General features: G+C 32.6%; 1 protein-coding gene across 1 annotated transcript in view; it reads left to right on the forward strand.

Moving 5' to 3' along the window:
* Positions 1-15,514, forward strand: part of WDR11 (WD repeat domain 11) — a 74,845-nt gene that overhangs the window by 36,963 nt on the left and 22,368 nt on the right. Inside the window, exons 16-19 of the mRNA XM_074295739.1 lie at positions 116-263; positions 5,937-6,043; positions 6,517-6,631; positions 7,085-7,256. Of these exons, the coding sequence (XP_074151840.1) occupies positions 116-263; positions 5,937-6,043; positions 6,517-6,631; positions 7,085-7,256 (542 nt within the window). The remainder of the gene's footprint in view (positions 1-115; positions 264-5,936; positions 6,044-6,516; positions 6,632-7,084; positions 7,257-15,514) is intronic.

Genomic DNA, 15,514 nt, shown 5'->3' on the forward strand with positions numbered 1-15,514 from the left:
AATGATGGTGGGCAGGAATTCATTTACATATGGTTTCAGCTTTTTAAATTTTTTTTTTAACTGTTGATGTTACATTATAAAAAAGAATTGCTTTTATCTTGTTTCTATCTCAAAGCTTGTTGCAGGAAGCAGAAAGTAAATCTGAACTGAGCCAGAACATCTCTGCCCGGGAGCATTTTGTATTTACTGATAGCGATGGGCAAGTTTATCATCTCACAGTTGAAGGCAATTCAGTAAAGGACAGTGCTCGAATTCCTCCAGATGTAAGTCAAACACTTGTTCTCAGTTTTCATTTCATAGTTGAGAATAGTTGCCAAAACTTACTCAGTTTTATGTTTAGTAAACAATTATAATTATAAAATTGAAAAAGTTATTTTAGGAAATTTTTTAAATTGTAACTGACTAAACTTGATCATGAAAGAAAGTACACTTTTGATCAATCAGTAAACTTGTATTAGATGTGTCATATCTTTCAAGTGCTATGCAAGGTGATGGGTACAGAAAAACAAAAATGAAATATTGTCCTCCTTTAAGGGTTCTATTCTGTTGGAAGAAAAGGTAGATGAAAAATATAAATGAGGTCATTTATTTCGAGGCAGAGCAAGAGAAGCACTAGTAGTTGTAAGATGAGGAAGTCTTCTGTCTATGATGGCTTTGAATTGAACTTTGGAGGAATTCTAAGAGATATAAAGATGAGAAGGGAATGAATTGTGTGATTATCAGCAACATTTTAAGTTCTTTCCTACTCTGTCCAAAACACGGTTCTGGGTGGACAAAAAGAACAAAATGATCATAGTTGTCATTTAAGTTCTTAAAGCAATTAAAATGTAATATTATTTCTGATAGTAATCAGTCAAATACTTTTATGTTAAGATTTTGTGGTTTGTTTTTTTTTTTTTTTAACTCATTTTTACTCCCTTTAGCATTGGCTTTTTATGGCCTTAAAGACACTTGCTTTGCCTGGTTAAGCTCCTGATAAACCAAGGGGTTAATTCTTGTTTTTACTTATATCTTGCAAGCTAGTATTTCCAAGCTTTCAAAAGAATTCAATAAAAGCTTTTTTGTGAATTGAAGCAAAATGTGGTAATTTTTAAAGTATAGAAGAAAAAATATGCACAAAATATACATATAAACATTGCTGTTTAAAATATACTCTTAGAATGGATGTTTAGAGATTATTCCGTTTAATCTCATTTTTATGGTGGGGCAACTGAAACTTAGGTAACGGAAGTGAATTGCTCACAGTCCCCTGTAATGTTCGGGCTAGCTTTCTGTAGGATCTTGGGACCAGCCCAAGTCCTTGATCTTAGTGGAAGAATGAAGGAGGCAAAAGAGACACCAGGAGGCTGGTCAAAGATGGAGTCTGGAATCTGGAGCCTGGAGCTTGAAGTCTGAAGTCTTCTCTGGGTCTGTGGCTGAGAGTCTTCTATGTCTGAGAGAGACTCCCTTAAATACCTCAATATGATTATATCACTACAGCACACTGAGCATATGCAACTATTATATCACCATATCACATCACATTAAGTATATGTTTAGAGAGCCATTATCTCACATTGAGTAGGTACTTAACTGTAAGCACTCTGCTATCCTTGATTCAAGTATACCTTTTCAGAGTTACAGCCCTCTACATCTCAGACTCCCCCTTTACATCTCCTGCTTTCTTTTGTTTTAGAACACAGGTCATCATGCCCTTTTAGACTTCTCAAGAAGGGAGGTTAATGGGGAGACAAATCAGATATTGTTATCAGGTGTCCTCTGGGCTGAAACTGAAACAGCTAAACATAAATCCATCAGCATGGGAGGTATTACATTAGCACATAGTAATATAACTCAGGCTAGTAGTGATGTAGCAAACAACATGATTCAATATAGTGATATAACAAACAATATGAATATACATGTTCATAAGTCCTAGAAGGAGGAAATATAAATAACAATCACACATACATCTCCATCAGCTCCCAAGAGATAGTCCAAAACCAATCTATTGTCCATTTCTTCACATTTCAGGCAACAATAATTCCTGCAAATTTGAAGTCCTGCAACAGTCTTTTTATGTGTTAGGGAATCCAATGATTCCTTTGGGTTTTAAAGTCCTGCATCAGTCTCATTAACAATTTTTGATGTTCATGAGTCAATTGCCATAATTGCTATGAACTTTCTTCAGTGGTGAGCATTGTCAGCAATGGAACCACCTGATGTTTCTTGGGTCTTCTCCTTTGCTCCGTCTCTCTCCGATGGACAAGGTGAATACGGCTCATAGGCACCCGTCTGATTCCTTCTCCATCTGTGGAGACAATGCAAACCTCTCCCCAAGCAGTTAACCTATCTGGTCCCTTCCATTCACCAGTTTATGAATCTCTCCACATCATCCGGTGATTATCTAAAGATAGTGGAGCTGCTGGCACTGGATACTGCCCTTCCAGTGGGTTATAAAACCTGTCTGCTGGAGCCAGTTAATCTTTGTCAAAAAATTAATAATATAAAGAGCTAAATTTAAAAGTTCTCTAGGGCGCAGCCACATACATTTGACACATCCCAAGTGTAGAATCTGGAGTCTCAAGTCTTCTCTGTGTCTATGGCTGAGAGAATCTTTCTGTGTCTAAAACTCCCTTAAATACCCAGTATGATTACATCACTAAAGCACACTGAGCATGCGCCATTATATCACCATATCATAAAGTATATGTTTAAAGAACCATTATCTCACACTGAGCTGGTGCTTAATTATAAGCACTCTGCTGTTCTTCATTCAAGTATATCATTTCAGAGTCCAGGTCCTCCACAATCACTCAATTTGATTGGCTTTAGAGTTGAGACTGGACTAGAGTTCTTCCCAACTCTACTAAGTTTTTTTTTCCCATTTAATGATACAATCCTTTTTTTTTTCCCCCTAAATGTTCATCTACACATTCAAATTTAATCTGAGAAACCCCAGAAAATGATTTATCTTGATGTTATTTTCTAGGTTATTTTTTCATGTTATAAACTCTAAATAATTTAATAGCCATTACAATATCAACTACGTGGATTAATTTGGAACCAAAAAGTTCTTGAATTTTCTATCTACATTAAAACAAAGGTAGGGTGGCATAGTAGAAAGAACACTTATGTTATAATGGCTAAGTCATTTAACTTCTCTGGTCCTTAATTTCATAAGATATCCAATGAGGGGAGTAGCCTTGAAGCACTAGAGAAATGAGTCATTATTCTTGCTGTCCTATTCTTCCTTAAAGATGCTAGAAGGACTGAGGAAATCACATGAGCAGCCTTAATAATAACCATAAGTTAACATTTATATAGCACCTACCATGTATTATGCACTGTGCTAAATTCTTTACAAATATAATCTCATTTGATCCTCACAACAATACTTGGGAGATCCAGTGCTATTATTATCCCCATACTGTAGATGAGGAAACTGAGGTAAATTAAAGTTAAGTGATTTGCCTAGGGCCACCTAGTTAGGAAATGCCAGAACCCAGATTTGAACTCAGTTGCCACAATTGTTAAATTACTTACATAATTGAAGGAAAGAATAAAAGTCCTAAACTGCTGTGGGTAGAGGAATCACTTTAATCTGTTTGCCTTTCTTAATTCACATTGTGAATCTTAGTAGCTAAATAGCTCTTAGTACTCTTAGTTTTTAACATGAAGGGAATCCCTTATTTACTATATTGGTTTTCTCTTAGAATTGTAGCCATGCTTTTTATTTCTGTGCTACTTTATTTGGAAGTAGAATGTAAATGCAACTTAATGAAATTTAGTAATTTAGTTACTATTTTGGAATTAAAGAGTTCCTTGAACCAATATGTAACAGCATTAGAAATTCAAATTTCTTTATATGTCATCCTTTCTTTTCCAAAAGAAATTCAGGTTGACTGAGATAACAAAACTTTGCTTATTTATCTCTCTCTCAGTGGTTTCAAGGGTACCTCTGTTCTGTCTAACAGGTTGCCTTATTGCTCAGATAGCTTTATCAAAGAATGACTAGCTTTTCAGGGCCCACCCTCTGATTAGAGCAGCTATTTAGAAGAAAATAGTTTTGAAGTAGAATAATCAAGGCAGGAAAAAGTAATTTTAATTGGTCATTTTTATGTCTTTGAGATCAAATGAAAATATTTTTTAGTGAGTAAAGATGCAGAATTTAGATGATGAATGTTTTAAATCTAATATAAAAGTATAACATTTTAATGACCAGTTTTCAATATTTTTTCCTTTAACATTGTGTTCTTGAATTGAAACTTTTCCATACTTGATTTCAGTTCAGAGCTTCAGACTAAAGCAGATTAAAAAGTAAGGGGAAATTTTAGTATATTTTGAATAACCCAGAGATGTACAAGTTTTATTTGAAGGTGGAATGAATATGAGAATATAATAGTTCTAAAAAGTAACAAAACATATATCTTAATTTTTGAACTTTATATATTGCAAATGGATATTTGACAAAAAAATCATTAGTAATTATATTATTCAGAGGACTGTTTCAGGGTTCCCCCTTCCCATCATTAGCACCAAGAAAGTATAAAATGAAAAATACACATTTTAATATTCTAGTTTGGGAACTTATAAAAGATAACATTTGATATTTTAAACTTATTTTCTCTTTTTATTATTTAAAAGTCTATTTTTTAAAAAAAGAAATTCTTAGTTTTGTTATATTAATATACCCAGGAAACAAAAACCAAGGCTATCTGGGTATCATAATTTACCAGGTTATTCAGAACTCCATTTAATAAAAATAGTATCACGTTTTAAATTGCTTGTTGAATCTTTTAATGTTGTGTGTGTGTATGTGTGTGTGTCTGTGTGTTTTTTGCTGAGGCAATTGGGGTTAAGTGATTAGCCCAGGGTCACATAGCTAGGAATTGTTAAGTGTCTGAGGTCATATTTGAACTCAAGTCCTCCTGATTCAGGGTTGGTGCTCTATCCACTGTGCCAGCTAGTTGACCCCATTGTATATTTCGAGGTAGTTTTTTTTTTTGTTTTGTTTTGTTTTTTTTTGTATGCTGGTTAAATGCTATTACTAGGTTTCCTTTACTCACAACTTGGGGGAGGGGGGTCTTGTGTAAATTAACTAGTAGTAAGTCAGTCCGCTTGGAAAATTACTTGTAACTGAAAACTTGGGAAGGCTTCTAAGCCTTGAAAGTGTTAATCAAAACCATGGATTTGCATAGGTTAAATGACTCACACAAATACATTTCTTTTCTTAAACATGTTTTATTTAGTTCTTTAAAAAAAACAAAACTTATTGAAACTGTTTCTTTAGTTTTAGTTTGTTGCTTACTTACTTGAGGTTCTTTTGAGAGTTGTCCGGAAAGATTTAATGACACAAGTTTTCTCCATTAGATTATCTTTGCAAGGTATAGGCTAGCAGTTCCTTAGAAGATATGACACCACCAAATTTTATATATATTTTTGTCAGTTAAATATCTTTTGTATTCATAAAACCTGTTTTTTAGTTTGCCCTTAAGATGGATTTGATTTTCACTTTTTATTTTTGGTGTAGATCATATTTTATGGATAGTTTTGAGTTTATAGTGCTAAAGGTAACAAACTATGAAATGGTAAGTTGTTTTACTTTTCTTACCCCATCTTAAGGAAGAGTCATTTTCTTCTTCAAACTTATAGCCCAGAAACTGATCTTTCAATTTATACAGATCTCATTTTTTGTTTGTTTGTTTTTGTTTTGTTTATTAGAGAAATCTATGAGCTGTGTATAGATGTTTAATAGTTGAAGCTTTTCTTTGAGGAATTTGCTGGTTCTAGGTATACTTTCCATTACGGTGTTTAAAAAAAAATAATCTTTGTTTAAATTTTATTAAATTATTTTTTTCACCACATGATGGATCATCAAAGTTTTCAAAAATTTTCTTTGTGATTATTCTACAAACATGATGTTTCTTTGTTGTTTTTTTTTTTTTTTTCCTCAGGGAAGCATGGGTAGTATTACATGCATTGCTTGGAAAGGTGATACATTAGTTCTTGGAGATGTGGATGGAAACCTAAATTTTTGGGATTTGAAAGCCAGAGTATCTAGGTATTTATAATTGTTAATTTTTTTAGTGAATTCTTAGATACATAAAAAGTAATTTTTAAATTTGTATAATAAATGTAAACTTTTTGTTTTGTGATTTGAGAATTTCATTCTAGTTCAGAGTATTCATGGGTATATAGAAAGTAGCTTTTAAATTTGTGTATTTGTCCTACAAGAATGAACATTAAGTTTGATGCTTTGTCACAACTCTTTGTCAACTGATGAAATGAATATGATCTAATAATACCTTAACATTGTTTTTGGAAATGTCTTTGATCAGAAGTTTTATGAGGGAGTAGTGATATTCTTTACACATAGGAATATGCATCCCTTTAACTAAAGTGATGGTCTCCCTATTAGGGAAATAGAATCTACCACTGATCTGTTTATAATTCTATGATATTATACTGATAATTTTTTAAAACATTTTTTTCAGAAATATAATACACTCAGGTTAATTGTGCTTATTTTGTTAGAGGAATACCAACACACCGAAGTTGGGTGAGGAAGATCCGATTTGCTCCTGGTAAAGGAAACCAAAAATTAATAGCTATGTATAATGATGGAGCTGAAGTCTGGGATACTAAAGAAGTATGCATCAGTTTTGTTATTTTCTCTTCCATACTTGTGTGTTGTTTTTATTTAGCAAAGCTAAAATGTAAATACAAGAAGCTCTTTCCTTTTTACTAAGTGATACTTAAATATATAAATAAATATATATATATAAATATAAACATATATATATGATTATTTGATGAAAGCTATGTTTTGTCAGATTTGTTATGTCAGATTTTTATTCTTTCAGTTCTTAAAAAAGATTAATTTTATAGTTCCTTTTCACTCCAGATAAGACATTCTCTCTATTGTATACCTGTCATTTAGTGTCTATTCTAAGGATGATAGAATGCTAAAAGACAAGGTAATTTTAAGTTTGCCATGTATAATTTACCGTAGCTACTGTTTTTAGTTGCTTTTCATAGAACAGTTGATTTAGTGTGCACATCTTCATCATATTAAGGGTCACCATTACATTCATTTTTCAAGGTTCAGATGGTGAGTAGTTTGAGAAGTGGAAGAAATGTCACTTTTCGAATATTGGATGTGGACTGGTGTACATCAGATAAAGTGATCTTAGCATCAGATGATGGATGTATTAGAGTCCTAGAGATGTCAATGAAATCAGCATGCTTTAGAATGGATGAGCAAGAATTAACAGGTATGTAGAAGTCAGTTACTGGTACATAGTACATGATTTAATGCCTTTTCCTTTTTGCCTTGGGCTACCATCTTTTAGGGAGAAATTTATTTTTTAAGGTATATTGATTGATCTAGGCTGTTTTTAGGAATGCTTAGTTCCAAGTGATGTATTGATGTCAATGCAAATTAATGTTTCTGTTTTTGAGTAGCAGTAAAATTTTAAAATGTATAATCCAATAAATTTTATATAGCAACTCTTTTAGATATCCCTTCCTTGAAGTGTTTCATTCTCTTGCTTTGTAAGACAAGTCACTTATCTAAATTTAGTGTTAATGTTTGAACTAGATGACATCCAAAGCCTTTTGTAACTATGATTCTATGCTGATTGACATTTTAAATATTGGCCTTTATTTCCCTTTTGACTGGAAATCATCAATATGATATCAGCAATTAATACTGTACATCATAAATTTTAGATCCTGTTTGATTTTTTGAATAAATAGCTAAAGCAAATATTTTCCGCAGATTTTGGTTATGTCTTACTTTTTGCAATTACCTTGCAATGTACTTGCTATTTATACAGTAACAACAATTACACAGATTGTCATTGCCATTCCTATATAAATTGTTCTTCTAGATTAGTTCACTTCCCTCTATGTCAGCTCATACTATCTTTTCAGGTTTTTCCAAAATCATCTCCTTCATCATTTCTTATAGCGTTATAATATTCCATTGCATACGAATAATTTATTTTGCAATTAAACAATTCATGGGCACTCTTTCATTTACAATTCTTTGCCAATATAAAGAATATAAAGATTGTCTTCTTTTGCTTTCAGATAGCTCTAATATTAGTGTCATGGGGTTAATGGATATGCAAAGTTCAGTAATTTTTTGGTCTTGGTTCCAAATTGCTTTCCTGAGTGGCTTGACTAGTTCATAACTCCATCAACAGGGCATCCCCCTACAGCCTTTGGCTTTTTACTTTTTAATCAACTTTCTCATTCTTGTGGTTATAAGAGTGAACATCAGGGTGCTTTAATTTGTACGTCTTTAATTATTATTGATTTGTAGATTTTTTTTTCATATTATTTACTACTAGCATAGTTTTCCTCCACTAAAAACTACCCTTTCAATATATTTTGACCATTTTTCAATTGGTGAATGCATCCTATTCTTATGAATCTGAATCAGTTCCTTATGTCTTGGAAATAAGACCTTTATTAAATAAACTTAATGTAAAGGTTCTCTCTCCCTACCTCCATTTATCTGCTTATCTTCTAATTTCAGCTTCATTGGTTTGGTTGAAAAACTTAAAATTTTACATAATCAAAATTCTGATTCTATCTATCCTTTTGGGATGAACTCTTTCTTTATTCATAGATCCAATGATAGGTAATTCCTTCCTCCCTTAATTTGTTTTGGTTGTCACACTTTATGTGTAAGTCATGTACCAATTTGAAGCTTTTCTTGGTATAGAGAATGCCATGTATTTATCTAGTTTCTACCAGGCTGTCTTCCAGTTTTCCCAACAATTCTGAATTCCTACTCTAGTAGGAAACAACACTAGATTGCTCTGCTTGTTTGCTTCTGAATATTTTGTACTTTATTTTATTTAAACCTCTGTTTGTTCTCAGCATTCAATGACTGATGATTATTGCTTTGTTGTATATTTTGAGATTTTTTTTACTGCTATGTCCACTTCCTTGTCACTTCTTTCCATTATTCCTTTGACATTCTTGGCATTTTGTTCCTCCATGTGAATTTAATTTTTATTTTTCTTTTCTAGCTCTATAATGTAATCTTTTGGTAATTTGCTTGGTATTTCCTACCCACAGTCAACTATTTATCTCAAAATCTTTTTGATTCTGTCTCCATCCCCTAATATCTAGCCGTTCTTCCCAGATTAATGTCATCTGTAAATTTTCTAAGTATTCCATCTACATGTTTTTCCAGCTATTTGTTAATTACTATGTTAAAAACCTTAACTAGCACAGTGCCAATAACAGATTCTGGGGCACTCCACTAGAATCTCTCTCCTTAGAGAATCTTTGAATCATGTTGTTCAGGTGGTTGAGTCTCTGTAACTTGATTATCTTCTCGTCCACATCACATGAATTTTGTCCATAAAGGTGTCATGGGATATTCTAGCAGAATCCAGCCTTTTGCTACTCTTCTAATGACTGTCAAAAAAAAAAAAAAATATGCTAGTTGGTATCACTTGTTCTTTAATCTGTGTGCTCATTACCTTTTTCTTTGAGGATGTTGACTAGCCACCCATTTGAGAATGGACTTTTGCCAAGAGTCATAATTAAACTCACTGCCGTATGTTTTGCAAAGACTATTCTTTCCCATTTTGGAAATTGAAATGTTTTCCCATTTCCTGGCTTGTGTTATATATCCTGTTTCCCCCCATCTTACCTTGGGATATCATTTGTCTGGCCCTTGTGACCTGAGTTTGTTGAATTTTGAGACTTTCTTAATTATATCCTTATTTTATCTTACATGAAATTGATGTTCCTAAAGTATTTCAGGTTGTTTCATTCTTCTGCCCTAAAGACTTCATTAGTGCCCTGCTTTCTTCAGAACAAAGTGTTAACGTTTGTTTGACATATTCATCTCTTCACAGTCTGACTATTATATCTTTTCAGGCCAATTTCACATTACTCTTCCTCACTCGCTCTTTTAGACAAAATAGCCTACTTATTATTATTCTTTGCATATTAAATTCCATATCCTCTCATCCCTTAACCCCCAAGATTGTCTCCCAAGGCATGGAATATGCTTCCTTCTCCTCATCTTATTCCAGGATTCAACTCAAGTGCCAGAAACCTTTTTTCTCTTAGTTGGTAATACCCATACCTCTAAATGACTTTTTTATTTATTTTGTATTTACTTTTATACATGTTCCTTCTGGATTAATTTAAGCTTCTTGATGGCCAGGACTTGTCTGGCACCTAATATTTGCCTTACTAAATGAATTCAATTTTCCTTTGAGTTCCATGGAGGAGGAATAGGAGGAGGATGTTGATGACAATGATAGAAACAGTAGTTACATTTGTAGAACACTTAGCTCACAACATTTTGAGCAATTAAATGTGATACTTTAATGTCTTGAATGGAAAATTAAAGTCCAAAGTTGTAAAAAGAAATTTACAAAACTAACAATTAGTTGCTAATTGTACAGGGAAAAGGAAATTTTAAAATCTAGTCATAATGTCTAAAAAGCCTGCCTATACATCTTCCATCTCAAATTTGAATTGAAAAGCCTCTGAGTCTAAAACAGTTTGTACTTAACTTATCAACTGACTATGAAATGGGAATTCATCACATTAAGTCATATTTAATGCCTCATTTTAACATCTGACATATTGTCAAGCTGGAGATTATATTTTTTTTCTTCTAAACTTTTCCTAATTTAAAAATGCATTTCCATCAAAGCAATTTTTGAACTTATTCAGTTTCGCAGCCCTAACTTCCTATTATTCCTCACCGCAAAAAGTTGAAGTGGAGTGTATACAACACACTATATTTTAAAACCCATATTATACCCAGTAAATCACAAAAGATAAATAATAGCCCATTTAGTTTAAAATAATAAATATTTCCATATATTTAACCCAGAGGGTTTCATTTATTCTTAGATAGTAAGAGTCTTCATACCAATTTACTACTGTCCATTTATCTGTTTTTAAGTCAAAGATGAATATACTTTGAGATGAATTATTGGGAATTTTGTATTCACATCAGAGGTTTTGATGCATGTTCTTTTAAAAATTAAGCAGAATAATAAGGAACTAAAACAAAAGGTAGTTTGAAATTATTAGAGTCCTGTCTTTCATTCTAGATCGTAACATCTTCTTTGATCCTGATTTTCCCAAAGAGAAGGACAGTAAAGTCCTGAGAAAAAATTGTTTAATATCCTGATATTATATAGACATATTAGTCTAGAAAATTTCAGAATTCCTTAGGCTGTCACTTCTAGCTATGAAAAGTTGTAACTTTTTAAATATGTAAAAGCTGTTTTAATATTGTCTCCTTTTTATGCAATGGCTATAGAATATTAGGGAGAGGGAGGACATGTTTAATATAGAGTTTTCACAAACATGGACTTGGCTTCAAGGAGTATTAAAACATAACATTTTTCTCATTGGCAGTGATCATTTATTGGAGTAAGGATTACTTAAATGAGGCTTGTGGTAATCATATTAACTTTCCTATTGGTAATTGCCTCTATTATTGTCCTTTTGGAGAAACAAACACCAAAGCTTTCCTTTCTTCCAAATACTTCCAACTGCAAAGTTACTTTTTGGCATAGTGGTGGAATAGTTACTGTTCTCTCTGCCTTTAAACCTTGATATTTTAGATTTAGATTTAGATATTTTAGCATTACCTTCATTTTAGAATGTTTAATGCCTTATAAAAGGCATTAAAAGGACTAGGAATGATTTAGACCCCTTTTTATTATTTTAGTTCTGTTATTTTCTAACTTGGAAATGCCCTAATGGGTGTGTGGGTGGGGGGCGCTGGAGGAGTGGCTATTGTTTTTATTTTTAGTTGCTTATCTCTATACTTGAAAAGGAATTTTAGGATTACTGTTCTTTTCTTTGGGAGAAGAGGAGTTAGTAGGGAAGGAAATTATCATTTTCATTTTGTCTCCCAGTAATGTACCATCAAAAAACTTTACTTTAGAGAAGTAACAATTATTTTATTTGGAAAGAAAACATTTTCTACTTTTTTTTTTTAAATAGTTAAATAATTAAAATAATTTTTAAAAAATACTTAACAATATTATACTTCACACTATTAAAATATTTAGAAACTTTACTTTATTTCCCCGGAATCACTTTATTTTGTTTTAATACATCACAAAATATAATCTCTCTCTTTCTCTCTTCTTCCTTCCCATCTTATATCCTTCCCTCCCTTTTTCCTTCTCTCCATCCTTTCTTCCCTCTTTTCCCTCTCCCACCCACTGTCTGTCTGTTTCTCTGTTTCTTCCTCTTTCTTTAACATAGCAGCCATTGCTCATCCTTCTATTAAGATAATAGTATGTGGTGTATGTATGGTTTTCTTTGAGCAGTGTCAAGTAATTTTTTTTCTTCAGGTAGAATGCCATCTCCCAGTTAAAAAACATTGCCTGATTTACTGTTAATCGTACACAGCCACTTCATGTCCATAGCAACATATAGTAATTTTTTTCAAATGCCAATATTTCATTGCTAGTTATGTTAATTTTTAAGTTGGTGTTTTATCCTGAGTTTCTACTAGATACTTATTGGCAACATCCAAGATAAGAGTTATTTCCTGAGATCTTAAAAATCAATGAATGTTATAAAAATGCCTTGGGTGGTGAGATAGCAATGTTTGAAACAATACATTTTTAAAAATCAACATAGAGTTTTAACTACCAGTTGTTTTCAATCTTCCTAACTTCTCTAACAGTACCCTGAATAAGAATTCTAACTAAGTGTGAGAATAGTTTTCAGAAAATTTAGGTTATAATATCCATAAAGATACAGCCAGCATGTTGTATAACTTTAAATGCTTTAATAGTCTATATTGGTGTCATGACAGCAAATCCATTATAAAAGAAAACAAATCTATGTAGAAATTACAATATATTAATTTAGAAGTTTATTCAGTCAATAAAGAGATTTAAATTTTGTTAAATATGCAGTAGGATGTTGCATGTCTAATCTAATACTTTAAGAGCTACCCAAAATACCAATGCATGGGTTCCTAATTTTTTATAACACTTTACATTATGATTTTGCCAATTATCCATTGAATCTTTCTTTGTGCATTAACCATTATTATCCTTAGGAATATTTCTTATTGGTTCAAGGAATTTAGTGGATTTATATGATATGAAACTCAGCTTCATTAGTGAAAGAAAAAAATGCTAATTCAATCTTATACTTCATTCAGCAAACATACAGTATACACAGTAAAAGAAATGCCCATCTATACTGATCCAAAGACATCTAGAATATTTTGCCAATTTTGGGGTGTGGCACAAAATATTTTTAAAGGGGCCTTGTCAAATCAAATTTGTTATCCTAAAAGATAACCAGGAAATTGAGAAATTGAAAGGAAAAGTTAAAAAATAAAAAATAAAAAACAACAACAAAAAAAACCCTCCAGGCTGCCCTGAGGAAATAAGACATTGAGGATTATATGGTTTACAGTCTTCAGATATTTAAAGTTTTTTGATATTTATCTAATGGTAAAGAAAGTAGATTTAAGCTGTAGATACTCATAGAAAGGCAGATTTTGGCTTTGTCAGTGGACAAAGTTCAGCAAAACACTGAGTTTCACATTATTTGAAGTGTAAGTGGGTGCTAGTCAACCATATATCATCTCTACAAGCTAACATATTTAATGCATTGAGTAGAAGATAGGTTTTACTTAGGCCCCTTAACTGCTTTTTATTTATTCTAGATGCAGTCCACTCTCAAAAATATCAAAAAGATAACTTGGTCATAGGATCAAATAAGGGCTTTAAAAAAAAAAAAAAGAAAAAAAGAAGTGGGGCAAGGGCTTATTTGTAGGACCAGGGAAGGAGCTAGTAGGTAGGGAGAGGTAGGAAGATGGTGAAGATAAGAGACAGCAGAGATGATAATAGGAACAATAAGTTGGAGAGGTTAGAAGGGGATGAATCAAAGGGTGTATATACAAGAGTTTGCTTTCATTTGAGCCTGGAGATAAGGAGGAAATAGAAGAAAATATCTGATTGATTTATTTTGAGAAGAGAGAAGAGGGAGCTCTCGGAGGCAGTTGGAGATTTAGAATTGGAATTTACAGGACAGATATGGACCTGAATAAATAAATTTGAGTAATCTATAAAAATAATAATTGAAAACCATGGAATAAGATAGGCTTATCAAAGGAGTATTTGTAAAGAGAAAAGAATGTAGCTGAGGTCAGAACTATGGTGAGGGGGAATATTTCTCATTTAGGTACTGAGAATAAGTAAAATCATTTTAAAAAAATATAGCATGCACTCATGTGACAAGCATTGTTCTAAGGATTAGGAATATATAGAAAGAATGAGATAGAAAAATAGTGGAATAGGAAGGAACAGTATCATGGAAGTCAAGGGATATATCTATCCATAAAGACTAAATTGAGGCCATCTCATCCTCTTTCAAGTTCAGTAACTTGCTTGTTGTCTTCCTTCTTCTCTCTCTTCTGCCCTTATAACAAGGGACTTCAGCATTCATGTCAGTGATCTCTCAAAATCTTAACCGTTCAATTCCTTAAGTCTCCTCAAGCCCCATTACCTACTCCTCTATCTCAGCCATAGACAAAGATGTTTATACCCTGAATTTCACCACTTACTCTAAAGTTTTTGTTTCCATAATCAAAAACTTCTCTGTCATATACTATCTGCCATTCAACCTTTTCCTATTATTCCTCCTAAAATTTTTCGCTCTTCATTATGACCTCAAATTCCTCTATTCCTTAGTACTTCTCAGACTATTCCTCCTGATTGGACAACCTTTTTATCCCAGTTTCAAACATATAGTTAAAAATTCAACTTTGATCTTGAATATCTTGAATGTTTGACTTCACTTCCTCCTCACACACTGCTGAATGGAGCTAGAAGAGATCACACAACTGAGCTAATTGGCTGCAAAACATATTTATATTATCTCCATTTGGGCTTTCACAGAAACAAGATACTCCTTTTATTCTTCCCTAATTGATTATTATTTTTTTAAATATCTTTTTATTTACAAAACATATGCATGGGTAATTTTTTCAACATTGACCCTTACAAAATCTTCTGTTCCAAAATTTTCCCTCTTCCCCCCCCAGATGGCAGGTAGTTAAATATGTTAAATTCTATGTTAAATCCAATATATGTGTACATATTTATACAATTATCTTGCTGCACAAGAAAAATCAAGTCTAAGAAGGGAAAAAAAAACTTCAGAAGGAAAACAAAAATGCTATGTTGTAGTCCACATTCAGTTCCCCTACTCCTCTCCCTTGGTGTAGATAAAGATGGGTCTCTTCACTGGAACTGGTTTAAATCAACTCATTGTTGAAAAGAGCCACATTCATTAGAATTGATCATTGTATTGTCCAGTGGTTCTCAGACTTTTTAAATAGGGGGCCAGTTCACTGTCCCTCAGACTGTTGGAGGGCTGGACTATAATAAAAACAAAAACTCACACTCTGTCTCCGCCCCTTAGCCCATTTGCCATACCCCAGCGGGATGCATAAACGTCCTCAGCGGGCCGCATCTGGCCCGTGGACCATAGTTTG

Source organism: Sminthopsis crassicaudata, chromosome 2 (genome assembly GCF_048593235.1).
Source record: "Sminthopsis crassicaudata isolate SCR6 chromosome 2, ASM4859323v1, whole genome shotgun sequence".
NCBI classification, from domain to species: Eukaryota; Metazoa; Chordata; class Mammalia; order Dasyuromorphia; family Dasyuridae; genus Sminthopsis; species Sminthopsis crassicaudata.